General features: G+C 33.0%; 4 protein-coding genes and 1 pseudogene across 5 annotated transcripts; 3 read left to right on the forward strand and 2 right to left on the reverse strand.

Moving 5' to 3' along the window:
- Positions 1 to 1861: 1861 nt before the first annotated feature.
- LOC122607139 (transcription factor MYB26-like) lies at positions 1862 to 2498 on the reverse strand. Its single transcript, XM_043780062.1, has 2 exons — positions 2452 to 2498; positions 1862 to 2285 (listed from the first exon to the last, which is right to left on the reverse strand). The coding sequence occupies exons 1-2, from the start codon at positions 2496 to 2498 to the stop codon at positions 1862 to 1864; spliced, it is 471 nt and encodes a 156-aa protein (XP_043635997.1).
- A 3273-nt stretch (positions 2499 to 5771) lies between these two features.
- On the reverse strand, positions 5772 to 7209 carry LOC122607140 (annotated as a pseudogene).
- Positions 7210 to 9608: 2399 nt separating this feature from the next.
- LOC122607609 lies at positions 9609 to 10908 on the forward strand. The gene is made up of 2 exons (XM_043780623.1): positions 9609 to 9711; positions 10163 to 10908. The coding sequence occupies exons 1-2, from the start codon at positions 9666 to 9668 to the stop codon at positions 10384 to 10386; spliced, it is 270 nt and encodes an 89-aa protein (XP_043636558.1). The 5' UTR covers positions 9609 to 9665; the 3' UTR covers positions 10387 to 10908.
- Positions 10909 to 13519: 2611 nt separating this feature from the next.
- Positions 13520 to 15152, forward strand: LOC122608110 (EPIDERMAL PATTERNING FACTOR-like protein 6). Of its 2 annotated transcripts, XM_043781199.1 has the most exons (4): positions 13520 to 13608; positions 14131 to 14304; positions 14428 to 14504; positions 14709 to 15152. In XM_043781199.1, the coding sequence occupies exons 2-4, from the start codon at positions 14187 to 14189 to the stop codon at positions 14931 to 14933; spliced, it is 420 nt and encodes a 139-aa protein (XP_043637134.1). In that variant the 5' UTR covers positions 13520 to 13608; positions 14131 to 14186; the 3' UTR covers positions 14934 to 15152. The 2 variants fall into 2 exon arrangements, with proteins under 2 accessions (XP_043637134.1, XP_043637135.1); XM_043781200.1 differs by lacking the exon at positions 13520 to 13608 and having other exon boundaries at positions 13928 to 14304.
- A 1430-nt stretch (positions 15153 to 16582) lies between these two features.
- LOC122608623 (coatomer subunit zeta-1-like) lies at positions 16583 to 20560 on the forward strand. The gene is made up of 6 exons (XM_043781716.1): positions 16583 to 16613; positions 18119 to 18278; positions 18467 to 18614; positions 18797 to 18874; positions 19774 to 19858; positions 20314 to 20560. Exons 1-6 carry the CDS (start codon positions 16593 to 16595, stop codon positions 20371 to 20373), a joined length of 552 nt encoding a protein of 183 aa, XP_043637651.1. The 5' UTR covers positions 16583 to 16592; the 3' UTR covers positions 20374 to 20560.
- Positions 20561 to 21617: the final 1057 nt, after the last annotated feature.

Below are 21617 nucleotides of genomic sequence, written 5' to 3' on the forward strand. Positions count from 1 at the left end.
GCACCTTGAACTCATTGGAAGCGGAATGTCAAATATCGGGTTGAAGGCGATTCTTGATGGCTGCCCCTGCCTCGAAACACTTGACTTGCGCAAATGCTTTCTCATTCATCTCAATTATGGAGATTTGGGGAAAAGGTGTCTAAAACAGTTTAAAAGTCTAAAACTGCCCGATGATTCTCTTGAAGATTGTCCTTACCCCTTGATGATTATAAAAGTTCCGAAGCGGAAGTGGAAGCCCAAGCTCAAGCGCAAGTGCAAGCCAAAGCGCAAAATCTTGTAAAGATAGGATTATTTTCATTCCTTATGGTGTTTCTAGTAATTTGCTCAAAACATTTTGTAAAAGTGGGAAGACCGGTGTTGGTCTTCGCCAACTCACTAAAGCCCGTCATCATGAACACCAGCCTTGAATTAGCTGGCTTAAAAATCTTAAAAATAGTGTAGTTTAGACTTTAGATTGCCTTGTTTTGTACCCTTTTCTTATTATTGAATACAGTGAGTATTTCATCTATATCATCTTCATATCTGCATTACATACGAGTTAGAAAGAATAAGAAAAAGATGGAGACAATTGAGAATAGTATCACAATAAGGATTGAAGCAAAGGACAATAGAGCTAGTATACACAAGCTGATGCAGGAGCATCTAAGTCTACTGTTAGTCTCAAACAGGCCCATTCAATGACCCAGGCTTACAGTGGGTCAGAAGTTGATATTGAGGCAATATCTGGGTTTAAATTTGCTGGGAGAAAGAATCTAATCATATGGCAACCCAACAAGCTCTAAGTCAGCCCACAACCCATCCAAGTCCACAATCAATGAACCCTATTAATGAGTTTTAGTTATCTATTAATGTTTTCTTTTATTTTCAAGTATTATTATATATTTCCAAACAAGTTTTAAATGTTTGCCTAGGGAACTCTTCCAATTTCCAACCTATATATTAAGGCTTCCTAGTTGTAGTTCATCATTAGTTTTTGAATATACAACAGCTTGTGAAGCTTTTCTTGAGTGTTTACTCTAAAAAAAGTTGATTGTTCTTAGTGTGCTGCTATTGCTCTATCACTATTTACATCTTCATTCGCTAAATCTTGGTGGTGTTTAAGTACTTTATCCTAGATTAAATCAGATTGTTAGGCTTGGTGGTGGGCTGGTGGCAAGTGGCAACTTTATCCAAGTCATATCCATAGTTATCTGTTCTAAAGTCCTTATATCTTTTTAACCTATTCCCCACGTATCACAAGCGAGTATTATACTATATACTAGTTAACAAGATCGGTAAGATGTGAAAATGGGCGGGTCAGACAGGTTGAATAGATGATCACAACAGGTTTAGTTGAAACGAGCTACTTTTAATATTGTCAACTACCAGGTCAGTTGGATTGACCAGCAAACACGTTTTTTGTTCAACTTTGAAAACACAATGGTAACCAACTAATGCGCTGATGATGTTGGTGATTGAATTCAGCATATACACATTGCATATCTTGTCTCTAGGCCGGACCCCCACAACCGGCACAGCTTTATGTTACCACTAGAAGTTGAATGATCAGCCCTTTCAAAATAGGGGAATGCTAACTTTCATTCTATAAGTTTCTTAAATTTTGATTCTTAACAGTGCTCTCACAAACATTGTTTGAGTATTTTGATGAACTCAGAACATGAATAATATTGGTTTATTAATGGAAAGTCTTGTTTTCTGTATCATGTTCATAATTTACTATCAACTCAAAAGTTTATGATTGTTTGTTGCAACTTTCTTGCTACTTTATTAGTATATGCAAATTCTCCACATATAGTTGTAAACAAATATTGCTATGATAGTGAATGACTCGAAATAAAAGTTGATCTCAAGGTATAACATCTTAGAACTCAATATTTGGTTGACTATCAATGACCATACCCATATTGTTCATTTCACTTGACTCAAATTGCATTATCAGATTATTCGGATCCCAAGTTTGACCAAATGTCAATTCAATATACCCCGGTAGATGATGAAGAACAGGACACGGATCACCCATGAGTGATGGTGGAAAGGGAGGAAGATTGGTATCAACATCAATATTCGTTCCAATTTCTTGATCGAGTTTGACCAACGGCGATGGTCCATGGACATGATTTTCTTGATCATTGACCTTTTGCAGGTGATGATTAATGCAGGAACTGACATGGATCGGCTCATTTCCAGGATTAGCAGCAAGAAGCTTCCTTTTCATTTTGGAGTTCCAGAAGTTCTTTACCGCACTATCTGTTCTTCCTGGTAAGTACTTTGCTATTTCTGCCCATCTGTTTATCAGACATATAACAAAAGAAATCAATATCTTCAAGAAATAAATCAACTTTACCAAAAAAATTTGCATTTTATTGTAGTCTTTATACTTATTTCCCAAGATACTGTGTAGATCAATTATGAGCATGGCTTCTTGTGAAGAAAAAGTTCCCCTTTTTAAACCTGGCTGTAGATAATTGATCCATCGTAATCTGCAACTCTTTCCGCATCTTTGTAAACCTGCTCCAACAGTATTTACGTTAACTATTTATTTGACTCTTCTGGTAATTACATAGAAGTATATTATTCTTTAGAAACAATATCTTGTGGTGTTTAGATTTGCATAGATGGGTCATTAGAAGTTTCTAATTTTGCATCAGAAACAAATGATTACGCTAAATAGGTCATGATTTGTTTATCGGAGGTGATTTGAGCACCTCCAAAAGTACTTCATACACCAATTACATCATCGACATTTTTTGGCTTGTTCAGTTTTGGTGGTGCGTCAATCACCTCTCTTAGTGATTTGCCATAATACAATCTTAATCCTGCCATGAGCACTTTACCTTAACTGAATTACTAATATTAATCCTCAAGTAATAACATAACATTATTCACTATACATTAATATTTGAGACGTGTTATATATCAGGAGTGAAAGAAAGAGGGAAAAAAAGAAAGTAACCGGCAAGTTTAGGGATAGAGCTCCAACAACCATGGCGGCCGTGTGTAGTAATATATTTAACTAGTATTTCGTCCTCTTCAGGTGACCACAACCCTCTTTTCAATGAGTTTTTCATGTCTCTCGATAAGAATGAGCGAGCATCAACAAACGCGTAACGTTATATATCCTCTCAAAAACGAGAATTTTTAATATCATTATCAGATGATATGTATGATGATTTTGAAATGTCGGAGATTAAAGGTAGTTTCATAAGTCACGAAAGATAGAGATAACGTAGGGGTGCATGGAAGAAAGGGAGATAGGGGCCTGATCGTCCTTGTTTGCGTCCTACTTTAGCCAACGCACCAAAGTGTTGATTGAATTTGCTTACTCCCCTGAGTTTCACATCTTAAGAATGAGACTTTAGGACATAAACAACAAAGGAATTTGATGATTGTAATGGAAGATAGAGAAGATTCTTCAATTTAATGAAGTAACATGTAAAGATTTAATGACATTAGGATATCATCAACAGTGCCAAAACAATCAATGCTAAAAACATACATCTTTTATTGCATTTAGTATAACTTTGATAGCAGTATTGCTCTTATCAGACACAAAAGTTGGAATCATAGTCTTGTCCATTGACATATGTAGAGTAGACTTTGGTAATGTGTCATTTTCATTACATTTTGTAGCGAATCTTGGTCTCTTTGCATCCAATGGATATAAGAAAATGTATCATTTTCAATGATTGAAATTTTTCACTTGTTATGCAGATTTAGTTGTAATGATTATTGTCCTCTGGAGTTTAATCACTCACGTCATGGTTATAATTACTATTACCAAAACTTAAATGGAACGCCTAAATGCTTTTGTAAACTTTCAATCTGAGTTTTTTTGTTTATCAGCATATTAATTTTTTTTATCAGCATATTAATAGTCTTTTGAGTATGCTAAATTACTTTGATTTCTGTGTTAGGATCAAGAAGACGGGTGAAGGAAACTTGTGGATAACTACGGGTAAAGATTACTTTGTTTATCAGCATATTGTTGGTAATTAGCTTGCCGGTCATTTTAGAATAGGGTCATCAATCAATTCTTTTTTGAGAGGGGTTTTGATGCATGGTCAAGAGAAAAAAACTGAACCCTGTCTTCTCTTTTGAGAACATTCTAGATTCCCGCTATAAAACAACTAGATAGGGGTGGTAATCTTCTCTACGGCTCCCAAAGAGGTGGGCGGTCTTCTACCCACGTTTTATGTATTGACTGATTTGGGTTGTGTTATATCTCAAACGGGTCAGATATAAAAAATAGTTATAAGAAAAAGTATTCATCAAATGGGTTAAAAGTGTCTTAAAGCATACCAATTTGTAAAGCAGATTAATAATGTTTCTGTAATTATAGTAAATGTGGTAAGCTATTTTTAAAAACTAAAAGAGCATTGACAGAAAAGTTTGTTCCAACCCTGCCATTCTGTTTTTCGCCTCTACTAACTAGTGACTGTCACTCAATCCGTCCGACCTGTTATCTTGTCACCTTTAGTCTTTGAGATATATATGAAACCTTCCTTTGATTAACCAATGGCCTGTGAAGCACCGATTAGACATCAATCTAGCACTAGCCTGATGTAACCTCATCAGAGCCGTGTGGAATAAAGAAACTTCCTTTGAAAAAGTGCAAGTGAGTCGGGTTTGTATCTAGCGATGTAAACTTGAATCTGGAAAAGAACTAGAATCATACGAGTGACGTTCATGTTTACAACATATCTAATGTAAAAATCGAGTTTTTAAGCCTTGTTAACTTGTGATGAACATTTTCTAAATTCTTCTTTACTCCAGAGAATTCATGCAATAAAAACATCCAAAAATATAGATATATCAAGAAAAGCTGTTGATGTATACATAATTTTGTATCTGTTCATAACAGAGAGTTATGAAATACACTTTACAAAAATATAGATTTTTTAGTCCTGTAACCTTCTTATAAAGCCATCATAGCAGCTGCTTTAAGTGCTGGTGTTTACTGGTCAAAACTATGCAACTGTACATTGTTTATACTCAGTTTTTTTTGGTTCTTCAAGTTTACCAACACGGCAACACTCGAGTGGACAGTAGTGGAGACACATAGTGGTCAAGGGGTTGGCTGACTCCTTGACCCCTTATCATTTCAATGCCAAAAGAAAAATTCGGTGCATTTAAGGTATTTCATCAAATTTAATATGCTTCAAATTTACTCTCAATAAGAACTTCGCAAGGGACATCAAGAAGACTTGTTAAAATATCGAGTTGAGACCTTAAGCCATCTACAGCCATACCCTTCCACAAATTTAATAATGATGCATGATTTGGGTAGATTAAGGGACTAAATGACTAATTGTGCTCACTATGGAAAAAACAAAAACCAAAAATGCAACCTACTTTTTACTTAACCGCATATCATAACATAAAACATCAACCACAGTGAAACCGACTCTTATGTGTGTCTAAGCGACCACCCTCGTGGTAGATTCCAAAATCAATGACTAATGTATCCCATATAGTAGAGGATCATCAGGAGAAATATGATCATAATCATCTACATACGTCTCAAAGTCTATAGATAGGATATTACACAAGTGACAAAACTGTTTGGAGCAGTTAAAATGCGAGACATCATTCTTATAGATTAAACAAAAGCATCAGTTGATAATACCAACCGCATCATTAAATAAAACATCAACCACGATAAACCGACTCAAATGTGTCTGTAAAAGATCACCCTCACGGTAGATTCCAAAATGACTGGCTAATCACTAATGTAATCATATAGTTCAGTATAGCCGTTCTAAAAAATAAATTCATATAGTTGAGGAGAGATATATAGCGTATGGAATGCCTTCAAGAGAATCGTCGGGCAGTTTTAGACATTTAAATCTGTTTAAAACATCTTCTCCCCACATCTCCGTTGAGATTAATGTAGAAGCATTTACGCAAGTCAAGTGTTTCAAGGTGACAACAACCATCAAGAATCGCCTGCAACCCAATATTTGATAACTTGTTTCCAAAGAGTTCAAGGTGCCTTAACTCATGTAAGTTTTCCCCAATAGCTATAGCTACCTCATCAGCATCTTCAAGATAAACTCTCGATGGTCTTTAATTCAATTTAAGTGTTTTAAGCATGGGACAATAACGACCAGCAGTTTCAATCAGACTTTTATTCCAGCTGTTTAATCCTCTTGAGTAAAGGTTGAGGTCCTCCAAAAATGGAAATTCCTTTAAAGGTCTAGATATATCGCTAAGCATATCACCATCATGAAGTACAATTTCAAGACGTTTGAGCTGCCTCGACCTGTTAGATAATAATATTTGAGTTTAAAGACAGACTCAGTTAGTGGTGTATTTTTTAAAGAAAGACTTGATCATAAAATCCAATAATCCAATGCAAAGCCCCATCCAGATTGAACAGATTCAGTTCTCAAATGCCTCGTTCGTTTTAGAATCAAAGGTAAGAACCGAGCTATTAGAGAACCTCCAATCCAACCAAAATAAGTGCTTTACAATTATCATATATTCCTAACAATATTTGAAGTTGTATATATATGTTTGAAGCAATGCAGTTCATGCTAATACACACACACATATATATATGGGTTAAGTACCGTGAAATGTAACTAACTATAACCTTAAATGTTTATAGTACGAACGAAGTTTTTGAACATTATATGTTCACAACTTGATAAATTGTCCAAATCATGTAATATGACATACGTGGCAACTCATATGACCCGACACGTGTAAGTTTTTGATTGGCTGGTTCATGATTTGAATATTTTTACAAAGTTCTTAACACACAATATCCAATTTGATAGTTTGTTACCACTATAGACATTTGGTCATAGTTAGTTACATTTCAGCGTACTTATATATATATATATATATATATTTCCCATATATATATATATATATATATTAAATTATGCTTACATACCTTTCTGCAACATATGAAAGAAGCTTATGATTGAAAGAAACTATGGTGAGGTCTAGTAATTGGCCTTGGCTTCTATCCACTGCTTGCTTCGATATACGTCTTCGATTATACGAGAATATTTTGATGACCCTCCACATAGCAGGGTCGTCTTTGCAAACTTCACGCCAAGCGGTACACACTTTCTGGACATTCTCAAGTATGTCATCCACACGAAGTCTCTTAAGTATATTTGCCGTTACATCATATGGGAGTTCCAACCAATCCCTTAGTTGTTCATTTGAGTTTATATTAGCAGATGATAATGACATTGTTAGTTACGTTGCTTTACCAATTAGCATATATACATACTAGTAATACAAATATGCTGACAAACCACCACCAACTGAAACAAATATGCTTTTACCAATTAGCAAATTAATACATATGCAGTATATAGTTACGATGAGATAACTAATTGCTTATTATTATATTTTATTTATTACATAATTGAGTAAGAAAACTAACATAATTATTAGAACTAAAGTGACCAACTGACCATACTATAGCAACACAAAAGCATTAAAAAAAAAAAAAAATCGAACGGAAGGTGTTTAAATAAACAAACCTCGATGATTATTAATGTAGTTAGTACACACTCCTGGCCCAATGGGCTCCGGTTTAACTTTTAGGCCTTTTAAAACTTTAGGATTCACGGAATTTAATTAACATTACGTGTCCTGACCCGCCCGCCCCGCCCCGTCCATTTTTGATTCATTACCTGTCTCTGACATTTTGTAAAAGTTTTGAACATAGGACTTAGGGCTTATTTGTTTATTTATACAATTAAAAAAAATTAATTTAATAAAATAAATAAATTAACATGACACATGTCAATCAAGGATTACGCCACGTGTCGTTTTAAGAACATTTCAATCCTAACCAAGAGTTATTCTTTAATTCTAAGTCTAATAAGAAAATTGAATCTATATACAATAAAAAAAACTAATTTAATAAAATAAATTAATTAAAAGGACACATGTTGATCAAAGATTACACTACGTATTGTTTCAAGAATATCTCAATCATGTTTTAGTTTATTGGTAGATAAGATACAAATATGAGTATTAGTGAAACCATTAACCAAATCATCATGTTACGTTAAAAATTGTGTTTATTCATACTGGTTACAAGACCTACTTATCAGAACTATGACAAAAAACATAATTGTGTTGATTCATATTGGTTAGCACTTAGCAGTTTCAGTTTCATATCAAATATATCGTAACTATGACTATGACTGGTTACTATAACTTCTTCACTTGTTAGTTGTTTCAAAACATTTTTGTGTCATTCAGATTTTTGTCCCGTGAATGCCGAGTTGCCAACATCGAACATCACAAACAAAAAAAAGAAAAGTTGTTCTAAAACAAGGAAAAAGGAAAAGGTAATTCTATGATTGCTAAATGATAAATATGAATGTAGAAAAAGTGTAATATTCCCTAATGAAAAGAAAGATGATTTCTTCATGTAAAGTTGAAAGCATTTGCCTTTAATCATAAGTGGCTATCTACGGCCGTCGTAACATAATTTGGATATTACCGTACTCAGTAACCACGAAAAATTTTGTTCTCTTTTGGGGTTAGACTAGAGCCCAATTCATACTTAGAAAAACTAAAAAGAAATTATTTATGTTCATCATTTGATAAGAACATACAGTCGAGTGTGGACTTTGTCCAATGTTGCGTCCATTATCGCTCGGCAACCATACCGCGTTGCGTTCCATCAACTTGCTTCGTCGCCCTTTTTATTTTCCTTCAATCCCTAATAAACATATGAATAAGGGACAGATGAATGTTTAGTGTGAAGATAGATTGAGTGTGTTTGTGATAGAATTAACAGACGAAAGTTATGATGTTGATGAAACAATGTAACATCCACATTCGTCCCGATTTAGGACTATGAGTGATGATCTAAAGTTTCACAAGCGATTAGATGAATGTTGGGTTCGTTTAATATAATTATATTGGTTGTGGCGACAAAAATATATTCATAGTTGTGAAATTCTTACGAGTCACGAGTCGACTCGTTAAATGACTTGTTTTTGTCCAGACTCTTACGAGTCGCTGTGTGAAATTGAACCAAGTCATACAAGTCGCAAACTTATGATTGTTGTAATTAGATACTATGGTTATATATTAGATGTTATATTTATAGTTACATTATTTTGTGTGTTATATATATATTTTTAATACATTTAATTCGAATTTGGAGATAAACTATATGTTTATAACTCAAAATTATCGAATATATAATCCTTAACTTTAAAGGTGAACTTCATTAATATGCACAAATTTACAAATACAAATATGAAATACCAAGGCCCTGCCTTATCCAAATGAAATCTTATTCAAAAGAATACTACTAGAAAACTAATTTCTCAACACAATCATTGATAATCAACTAATATTTTGTTTCAAAAAACATTAAATATATAAAAGTATATAATATTATTTACTATATAAAAATATTCTAAGTCGACTTAAAAATTACGAGTAGACATGATATATTAGTCACTGCTATCCCAAAGACCCAAATTCCGAATTACCACCCGAGTTTAGTTGGGCCAAATATTTATGCTCTACACGGGCCCAATTTAGAACATCAAAGTGGGCTTGGTTGATTAGTAGTGGACCAAAATCATGGGTGGAAGTCAAGTAGTCAACCTCAAAACACCGTCGTTCACTCATTTAATAACGGAATAATCAACCCAACGCAACTCAACTTAATGGCTGACGGAACAACAAGATCTGAATCTACAAAATCTCACCCAGGTCTAAAATTTTTTCACTATTTATTTATATTAATCACTTTTTTTTTACACATATTCTTTCACATGTTATTTGAACTTTCTAATGATTGATTATAGTAACACAAACTTAGTGTAACTAGTTTCGAATTAATTACTTCTTTCCCAACTTTGAATTCGGTTTGCTAGGCCACGTTTTGTTGCTTTGTCGGTTAACCGATAAACCAACGACGAGGTTGTGGGTCCCTCTTTATATATTTGTGTGTGTTAAAAAATTATTAATTAGAAATAAAGTAATGTTAAAGTTACGGGGTTGAACTGATATGACAAAACTGATGAGAACCGGCAGACGTCACCATTTATGTCACACAAAAAAAGTTGTTCATATGTTATACATTTATGTTGACTATAGTGAATACTGAATATATGTATGTGTATTTAAAACTATCTCACATGTGTGTTATGAATGTGTTAAGAGGAAGTAGTAAAAGCCCCAAATGTGATCGAAAGAGGCAAGGAAGAGATCGATGCAAAGATTCACTCCGAGAAGTCACCTAGTCATGATAAGGAAACACATGGAACAAGCAACGACATAGATGAAGACACGCCGATAGAAAAAGTCAAAGGACCGGGCATTCTTGAAAGGGCGAAAGAAGAGGCTGAAGCTGTTGTCGAAGCAATTATTCACCCGAACAAGTAAAATCTGTTAGCGGTAAAATCACTTGTTGTTAGTATGTGTGCTACGTATCGATACTTGATCATTTCCTAGTCCTGTTGCTATAGCATGATCCTTTTATAATCACCTCTCGTCGATAGGAAGAAATCAAGTATGTTTGTTGTTTCATTGCCTAGTTCCCCTGTCTTTGCAGCTCTTGTAGGCTGCGGTTATGTTGTCATAACATGTTAGTTAGGAATGCGTACGATTTGGAGAAAACTGAATAAATCAGAGAAATTTGGCTAGTTTAGCCATACTGGCTGTTGATATGTCGTATACATGGTCTGGTTTGGGCACGAAGGTCCTAAACCGGCTAGTCAAGCCAAGCCAAACCAAACCGTTTATGTTTAGATTAAATACATATAGATTTATAACGCCCAGTTAGTTGTTGGAGTATGCTTTTGTTTTTAGAGGTTATACAAGTTCTAAACCCATGTCTTTTTTTTATGACCTATGTTGCTATGTCCTTTTAGTATACTTGGTTAATAAATTCTTTTTTCTTTCAAAGACATTTTGCATTTTGGTTTTTTAGTATCACGAATTGTATTCGTATTTATGAACAGTACCAAAACATGGCTCAAGCTCTACAACCAGCCATACAAAACCGGGTTTGGTCAGTTAGACCGGTTCAGTTTGGAAAAATATCTTGGCTGAGCAACCTTTATAAGGTCTGGTCCAATGCTTCATTTCTAGAGATACTTAAATTTGTGTCATATTATTGAAAATGTTCGTTTGTTACCATTTAATTGCATCAGTTGTTTAGCAATGTTTTTGTTTTTAACTAGAAAAAGTGAGCATAAATGATTCAAAAATTGGTGTAATGAAGGCCTCTGACCACCCTGTGGGTAAGTCTACATACCAATAATACCATATAAACAACTGACTACTGACCCATTTTTTACAGCTAGTCTCTTTTAGTTATAAAAAACCTAAAATCATAAGAAATAGCATTAATGACAGAGCATATCCCCAGGCAGGCTGAAGCTGCTGATATTACATTACAATTGTATTGCTGAGATGTATCAAAAGGGACATCTATCTTTCACTGACGCATCATTCAGATCCCCATATCATACACATTTATTACTCACCACCACCAAGCACCTACCTGTAGATATATATTGTCTTGTGTATATCACTACTTCCACATTGCCAACAATTGGCTTTAAATGTTTTTTGATACATCGGTTGGATGTAGGTGTCGATTTGAGTTATGTTTTATCTTTAACGACCAAACAGATATGGTCCGAGAAGAAGGTTATATATGAAAAAGTAGACGATTGTCAAACAGGTTGGACTCGTGAAAGTTATATGAAGATAATTGTGGCAATTTGGACATTTTTGCTTATCAAACACTAAGAAACATAATGGTTATTTGAAAAGGACACACAGTCAAATTGGTCCAACAAATTAAAAGTCGTCAAATATATATCATAACTACAAGCAACCTTCCAATTGTTCTAGCATAAGAACATAGTTCATCGTATTACAGCAATTATTATATGTGGTACTATCTACCCATTTAGTTGTGAATGCATTGAATTGAGTTATGTGGTACTATACTTAGACATGTAGAATCAAAAAATCAAATTGGTCACGACTCAAAACTTGAAAGTCGCCCAAAATGTATCTTCAACACATACGATTTACCTATAACTTTGTAAAAATGTTATTAAAATAACATAACATATTGAAATCTTACTAAGCATACTAATTGTATAGATAACCAGGCAGTTAACAGAATCAACTATGGTTCCACTATTCATGGTATAAACATTTTCTCTTGACGCTTAAAGTGTTTCAGACCAACCCAACTCAATTTTCGACCCATACCAAAAAAATCAATCTTTTTAACTCATTACCAAATTCATACAATTTTCTCATTTTGCTTCATTTGGTAATAATAGTTAAATACCTCAATTCTGGCTATAAATTTTGCCAAAACAGAAATGCTGCAATTATATGTTGGTATTAACAAGCAATGTATAGGTATTTTTACAGCCCACACACATAGATCCAATCAAAATTTATTGACTTTTTTTTATCCAACTCCACATTCCAAATCAGTCTCTAAAGGAGTGCACTTTGCTCATCCTATACCACCTTCCTATTAGTCTATTACTGTATGGAGGTTCTTTTGTCTTTCCTTCTCAGGTGGTTTAGCTAGTTTTCACAGTTTCACACAAAAAATACAAGTGTAAATCTTGCTTAAGTATTTATTACATCACCTTTTTTCACTCTATCCCACATAATTTGCATCATTTTAATTTATGTAAAAAAGTTCATCATTCTTGAATGATTTCATTATAGATTGTTGTTATTGTCATCTTTCATTAAACTAACGATGCACTTATCCGGTTATCCACTTATCCTATTGAAGTTTTTATTTCATTGCAAGTTTGTTAATCCATTATTGTAAAATTAAGTTAAGCAGGAATGAATCGGATTAATGAGTTATAGGGAGGATTTATGTCACCACGTATATATGGAGTCTAAAGCAAGTGCGACATCCTACGATTCTATGATTAAGATTGGGATCATATGATCAAAAAGTGTTCCATGCATGATCAACATGTTTTTATCTATGGAGATTGTAAATCCGTAATATCGGTGGGTGGGGGGTCCTTCCTTGAAATACACCACTTCCTTCTGAATTGATACTTGGTGTGTTATACTATGATCGGGTGGTACCATTGATGATACGATGATATTTCTGTTGGTCGTCAGAAATTCATATCTAGCATACCGCATACGTTGTCTTAATCAGGTCTGTGTTAGAGGGATCCCTCTCCCATTCACTAACTAGCGCTATTGAAATGAAAAGAACAAAAAAAACGGTTATGAAGTTCATCCTCATTAATTGTATAAAAAGAAAGAGAGTCCATAAAGTATCTCAAATCATATACTGATAGAAATCTTTCATGCATATTTACATGCTATGAAATGCATCTTTGAACCTTCAAATCACTTGTATGAAACTGTAGTACATTGTATAATTATATGCTTAGTACAACAACAAATACATTGTGGTACCCAAAGAGCAATGAATACTCATCATCTACTAAATAAATAATTTTGTCATAAGTGGGACATTGTATAGTCAATCAGAGGCCCATATTAAAACTTTTAAAAAGAGTGTACATCATATCATCTACTACCTCCATCTTCACCAAAGTTTTGATCAAATGTTCATGAGTTGACTCTAAGGTACACTCTATTATTTAATTGGCACTCCATTAATATTTTTTTTAACAAACTCATTGATTGATGGATAAAAAATAACCAAGGTAAATAGTAGGATAGCCTTTTTGATCACTTCATTTCTTTACTTCCATTTGTGGAATAAAAGTTTCTGATTTAAAAGATGGCTTTTTCAGTCTATGCAAACTAGCTTAAAAGATTGCTTCTATGCAGAATTAGTCTTATATAAAAATGCATAGAGTCTCTTTTTCTCTCTAGATAAAAGGGCTTCCAAGTTTCAAGTGTGTTGTCATAGTGTAAAAAGTATAAATTTTTTTTTGAGTTTTTATCAAGAAAATAGAATCACTTGTTTGTGAAGCAACATAGTGTGATAATCCCAAGATTTTTTAAAACTTTTTTTTGTGTGTGGTTTTTTCTTGCTAGTGTGGTTTTGTAGGGGCCTTTTTACACTCTCTTTCTCGTTGTATATAATGTGGATATATCCTTTTAAGTTATAATCATCATCTCTCATTCTTTATGTCATTCTAGAACAAACTATCAACATCACAACCATCATCATTAGCATCATCATTAAGTTCCAAAAGATGAAGGGAAGATTTTATAGGTTTGTTATAATAATAATGTTGTGTATAATGAGAGTAATTAGCAGGCCTTTTGGGCCGATAGTTGATGGCCCTCCAATTCTTGTCTCTACAAAACAAGGTTAGTTTCTATTATTATATTATCATTCTATCTATATTATTTATGAATTCTGATTCTTGAAAAAAAACTTCACCAAAAATAGACTATCTTTTCTTATATGCATTGCAATCTTTTGATCAACAGGCACATCAACAAAGACTATGTCATATCAATCTAGTATAGCTCCTAAACCAATGATAGATTCAAGAATTGTCAATAAGGTATGCATTGTTCTAATTGTTATAGAAAAATAAGTTCAATTTTTTTTATAGATTAATTATTACAAGTCCATATTTTGCCACACGGAATTACATGTCATGTCCACCATGCTTTGTTATTGGCTGGATTGGGTACCGTTGTTGTATTACAAATATTTATATATTATATATCTTGTTTGACCAATGTGGGATTGAATTAAAATGTAGAATGAGGAAGATATGAGGAATAACAATGAAGAAGATGAGAGATATGGAAGAGGGATAGAGAACAGGATAGGATCAAGACCACCAAACTGTGCTCACAAGTGTTATGGGTGCAGTCCATGTGAAGCCACACAAGTGCCTACAAACAGCCATGTGGGAATCCAGTATACAAACTATGAGCCTGAAGGATGGAAATGCAAGTGTGGTCCTACTTTTTATAGTCCATGATATCATCTTCTCATGCAATGTAATGATATATAAAATTAACAACATATATATCCCATATAATATGGTATCTTAACATTCTAGTTGTTTTTTTTTTTAAATGATTTAGCTACATAGTTAGTAGATGTAGGATTTTGAATGGTATATGTATTTAAGTTAATTAAACATTAAATATTTGGTGTGGTTCTTAAACATTAATTTGTATGCCAAGTCTTTTTGGAATGATGACTTAGAAGTTGTTACATAAAGTAATGCCTAAATATTAATGCTCAATGAAGCTCAAAAAATGGAATATATAAAAAGAAGAAGTTGACAGGTCTCGACATGTCCAAATAACCCAAATTGTTATTTTTAAAGCCTCGATGCATTGATAGTATACTTAAAACAATTTTATTTTATGAAATTTCATTTTTATTACAAACAGGGACGGAGCCAGGAAATTTTTTACGAGGGGGCAAAATTAAAAGTTATTTGTCATATTTATAATAGTCGTATCCGAAAATGAAAAAAAAAAACAAAAAAAGAGCCCTAGCTTGAAAATAGAAAATGGACCCTCAAAAGAATTTGTTATCTACACCAGGTCTAACACGCATATTTAAAAATACTAATTTTTCTTAATAAATAATGACTAAACGTATCAAACAAGATCTTATTATATGAAAACGTATTCAATCATATAATATAAAAAACCCAAAAAATATACTTCTTTAGATATACTGTAATCAGCTTATATATATATATATATTCTCTACATTATGATAATTATAATTAATTGTTTGTGATAAATATATATAATAAATTAAAATAAAATACATTTTCTATAAACAACTCCACTATAATATACTACACATTTACATACCCAAACAACGAAAGTTTTTCCTTTAAACTATACTTCATTATTTCTATTAAAAATCAAAACAACTTGGGTTTTTTTAATCTCTTAATGAAAAAATCTATCTTAAAATTAATGTTTGATGACTAATGACATCCAAATAAAAAGTTTATGACAAGTTGACAACGAAGGTAACATTTATATTTATTTCCTACTTATTTTTTTTTACTTTTACAAGGAAATTACAAATATACCATTTAAATTTTGAAAAATTACATTGTACTAAAATTGGAGTGGGGGCAACCCCGCTGCCCCCAAGCTGGAGCCGTCCCTGATTACAAAGGAAAATATTATTATCTTACCATATCATCATAGTATAAAAAATGAAACCGTATCTAAATTAGACTTAGGGTCGGTTTCTTTTTTTAGTCATTAACTGTTGAGTGTATTAAGTGGCTGAATGCATTAAGAATGTCTGTGTGTATTAAGTAAAATATAGATAATTGACGGTTATTTTTGTGTATTAAGTAAAAAAAGAAACATAAAATTTGACTGAATAATTAAGTTTTTAACTACTCGTATTAAATTTATTAAGTAAAAAAGAAACACGTCCTTACTCGTAGCAAATACTACAAGACTGCAACTAAGGATGTCCTATAGGCCCAAACTTGTATAGTGAACTTAAGCCCATCTAAAAATTCACACAAAAAAGGGCTTAGAACCCAACATATTAATGATTAAAAGGCTACCATGCAAATAATATCATTTCATTTGCTCAAGCCTCAAAGTGCAATTAGTTCAGTGATCTCTAAATCGTATTCTCTTCATCAATGGCGAATTCCGCTCGTAGAGTATGTGTTTTCATATACCTATATCTATATCTGTATATATGATATATGATCTATTACACATTTCCTACACAACCGAAATTGCAAATGCTCTATGATACGTTGATCTTGATCATAATATATCCATGTGATCTCTATATGTATTCTTTGTGTTAGATAATCTCTACGTTCATATTTTTTTTGTGTGAGCATTCTTTAGGTTCATATATGATAATATAAGTTAGAGTTGGAACTACATTAAAGGCGAGGGTAGCCCGTGTTACTGGTCCACTCAATCTGTATATGTGGTGTGAAGTTTTTTTAAATACATAATGTTCTTTAGTGTTGTTATAAGTCAAAGAAATATGAGATATATGTTAATCTTGCTGACTCTAGTTAAACTTTTGAAAGATTTTGTTAGCAATGAAACTTTATAGAGATGTCTTTGTGTAACTAATTAGGAAGTCGAAACTTTTAAAAGTGCTAACACTCTTAAATTTCATTAAAACTAGCCAAAAATCCTTTAAAAAGCTAAAAACCGTAGCAATCTTGTTTTTTTAGCTGGAAAAAAAAGAATTGTAACAATTTAGTCGTTAATGTTACTTTTCATGGACACAAAGCTAAAGTTAGAAAGTTTGTACTCACTAGTAATCATGAATCCGCCACTGCCTAAAAGATCGAATTACATGCGCAAAAATGTGTCCAACTTATCATAAATTGTCATTGCATATGGTATTTGCAACTATTTATTGTCAGGGGTGGAGCTAGTAGGGGACTGGGGGTGCTTAGCCCCTGCCAACCGTTCATGTTTTCCATTGCAAGGCTAGCTCATAGCCAACTAATACAAAGTTCTTTTTGAAGCAAGTCACCCCCAATCTATAAATGTTTAATTTCTAGCCATGACAGTTCAAATAAAACTTTTATATTTAGTTCATAAAAGTAAATCATCTTAATAAAATTCTATTTTACTAACATTTTATTAAATGGTTATGTCTTTCACATTATTATAATGTATACAACGATCAGGAAAAAAATACGGTTGAACTCCCTTTAACGTGAAATTCTGGCTCCGCCTCTGAATTATTGTATATAACAATTAGTCTAGTGAGGTAGCGCCCATAGGAGAACACGAAGGCTTACAGGACTGCCACTTGATTCAAGAATCTTACATAAATTGAACTGTAAGCCATCAATTGATCGATGAAAGTGTCAACAGATATGATGTTATTGCGTTATTTAGCAGATTTATGCAATGTTTTTCAGGGCATATATATAAATTCTTAAGTGACCTAGTTTTAACAAGTTCTCAGGTTGATCTGTTTCGGTATAAAGGTCATAGTGAGTGGCAATTTAGCTCGGCTTATATCCAACTAGATCGATCCGGCCTCAATGATTGTAGTTGTTTAATATTCATAGAGTGTTTACATTACTGCTTCACATTAGTCATAATCATGCTTAATTACTTGACTTCCATCAGTGGCTCGGTTGTTGATCGTGATAATTTGATACTTGAAATATATTTGTGATAGGATGCATGTCCTCTCATTAAGAATGTCCTCCTTTTGGACTCGGAAGGAAGGCGTGTGGCAGTTAAGTATTATACAGATGAATGGCCGACTAATAGTGCAAAGTTAGCCTTTGAGCGTTCCGTCTTCATTAAAACACTCAAGACTAATGCCCGGGCTGAAGGTATCGTATCACTTTTCTAGTATGAGTATCTGTATCCAATATATTTTATAGTAGACGTTTTTAATAGGATAACCATATACTTATAATTCATGACAGTAGCGATAATGCTTTCAACAATATCATAATCAAACCAATTAACAGACTAACTTGGTTCTGTTTTGGTGTATATGTGTGTTTTGTATATGCAGCGGAGATAGTGATGTTTGAGAATAACGTTGTGGTGTATAAGTTCGTGCAAGACTTGCATTTCTTTGTAACTGGGGGTGAATCTGAAAATGAATTGGCATTGGCCGCAGTCCTGCAGGGCTTTTCTGATGCAGTTACCCTTCTCCTCAGGTACGTTGTTATCGTTGCTTAATTAGACGTTAGAGATTTTTAACATCTCTGAAATTTTAATTACACCAAAATGTAACATAGTTTTACCCTTTTTTCATTGCAAAGAATGTAACATACTAACTTAACATTGTTATTTAGTTCTTTCCCTTTCATTGTCTCACTTTTGAAAAGTTCTGATGCAGGGGTAATGTTGATCAAAAGGAGGCACTTGAAAACTTAGATATGATGTTTTTATGCCTTGACGAGATTGTCGATGGCGGGTAGGTAACTAACTCTATCAGTCACTCTAGTTTCATATAGTCACTTTATTGATCATGTTGTATAATATGGTTAGTAATTAGAAATATTGCCATCAATCTAGTATATAAACTACAAAGAACACTATAGGAAATTGTGGTCCAAGATCTACAAATTAAGCAAACTTGGTATTTGTTGGAAATAGAAGTTCAAGATGCGCTGCTGACATATATGACACCAACATGCTAGTTTTGTCTAGGAAATTGACTCATTTTTGAAACTAGTTCCATCTCAGCCAATAAATAATGGTCATCTTTTATGAAGCACTTTAATCTATGTGTTTTTAGCTAAAAGAGTATAGAAATGGTGGACCTCATTTAACCTGACTTTGCTAACCCTTTGGGCTTTAAGGCTTCATTTATGTACATACTACATATCATCTTTAAAACATCAAAAATAAAATATACAGTAAAAAATTTACTATAAGAGAAGTATGATGGAATTTCATAATTTCTCATGATGTAGTAGTGGCTCACTCTTGGATTATCTTGCTTTACAAGTGTAACGGGTCGGGTCAAGTTGACCCGCATCTGCATTCATTCTTATAACAAAAGGTGCTACGAGTATTATATAATGTGTTAATCATTATTTTCTTTTTCAATCTGCAATATGTAAATTATGATTACAAAATCAGTATTTAGTAGTAAATCACAACGGCTTAGGAGGTTGTATGCATCAAATGGACACTGGATAAAAAATAACCTAAGTCGATGCATTCATAATCAAGCGAGTGAAAATTGATACCTCTAGGGCTCTAATCATAACGTTGGACGTGATAGTGTCAATTGAACTTGTGTAAATGACTGAACATGTTTCGTCAAAATATAGAAATGTTTGTCTTGCTAAAAGATTTATGTGGCAGGATGATTCTTGAAACAGACGGAAATATGATTGCTGGAAAAGTAGCTACACATACAATGGATGATGGAGCTCCTTTGTCGGAACAGGTACATATAATTCAATAACATTATTGTTGCTTTAACAATTTTAAGCCTCTACAACATATACTTTTGTTGACATCAAAAATGATTGACCGAATGAGCAATGAACTAGACATTTATATGTTCTTCCACATTTTTATCATTATATTATAGAAGTGGCAAGATGTGCATGTTGGCGGGTTGGGCAACAAGTCATCTGTTAATATGGGTCAAAATGGTTTGGTTGGCTTTGGGTTACACTACTAACACATCTTTTTTAATTTTCTTTTTCAACATTTGATAAATAACGAATGCCTTAATAACGAATTACTAAATGATTTCGGACGTCAGAGATTGTATACTTATGCATTTTGAGTAAATTTTCACACAAACACCAGATCAACCTTGTAACGTTGACCGAATGTCCAAATTGTTATATTTCAATAGTCCTCAACTATAGATCGCGTTTCATATGATTGCAGACAATCACCCAAGCCTTGGCGACGGCTCGCGATCATTTCACAAGATCACTTCTCAGATAAAAACACTATTTCATACCATATATAAGTTCAATAAAACCGATTTTCTATTTCAAGTTCCCTAGTGTCGATTTTTTCTTCTTGTAGCCATAAAAACGCCATGGTACGTTTTTCAAATATAGAGCCGCATTCAAACACCTGTCATATATATATGTAGTACTTATAACGAACTAATTATCATATTCCAGTAACATGCATTGTTATTGACAATTGGCAATAATATGAAGTTAGATATATGCGTGAATAATATAATATACACTCCATACTTTTATAATATTATAATAATGATAACATTGTTTGTGATTTGTGTGTTGCCTGCCATATTGTCTTTTTCCAATGAAATCAAATTGGAAGTAACGTTTGAACTTGATTAGTACTATACAAATGATTTGTCATTATTGTTGAAGATGCTCAACCATCCAATTCCGGCCACCAATATATTTTTCTTTTTTTTTTAAAAGTATCCAATTTCATCATCCACATTGACCCCTCTCCTGTCGAGATGTCTAGTAAAGTTTGCAAAGAATATATTATATTATTCTTAGATTTTTAGAATCATTGTATATGGTTTTCTATTAGAAAACAAGTGGTTTATTTTAAAATAAAAGGCATAAATTGTGTGTTGCACGATTTGAGATATTGAATGAGAAAGTGTCAAAGAAGAATGCTATTTTCACATTCCTATGCAGAATCTGTAAAATTTATCTAAGTGACAATTATTTATTTTCAATGTAATATTAGTGTTCAGCTAGCCATTACAAAGACGGCCTAGTCAGACGTCTTGTCTTAAATTCCAGTTGTCTTCTTACGCATTTTACCCAAAAAAAAAGAAAAAAAATCAACTATGAGTGTAAACTTGAGACAAAACGACAAGGACATGGACGTTGTGAATATATAACTACAAATACATAATTGGGACAAAATGACAACTATGAAAATTCATAACGTAATTCACGGATGAACGAAAACCATAAGACTATCTATCTTCAATGGGGATGCTTTTGGACGCCCTTGAGTTCCCTTAGGTGCCCTTAAATATCCTTTACAGTTAAAGTTTGTCTAAAACTAAAGATTTTTTGATGCATGCCCTTACTTATATTTTTTTTTGTTTTTATTGGAGTTAAAGGATATGTAAGAATATATAAGGATGTTTGTATGGTTGAAGATAAAATTATAGAATTTTAAAGATTTATAAGGATGTGTAAGGATATGATGTGGCAGCTCAAGGACGCCTAAGAGTGTCCTTA

Source organism: Erigeron canadensis, chromosome 7 (genome assembly GCF_010389155.1).
Source record: "Erigeron canadensis isolate Cc75 chromosome 7, C_canadensis_v1, whole genome shotgun sequence".
NCBI classification, from domain to species: domain Eukaryota; kingdom Viridiplantae; phylum Streptophyta; class Magnoliopsida; order Asterales; family Asteraceae; genus Erigeron; species Erigeron canadensis.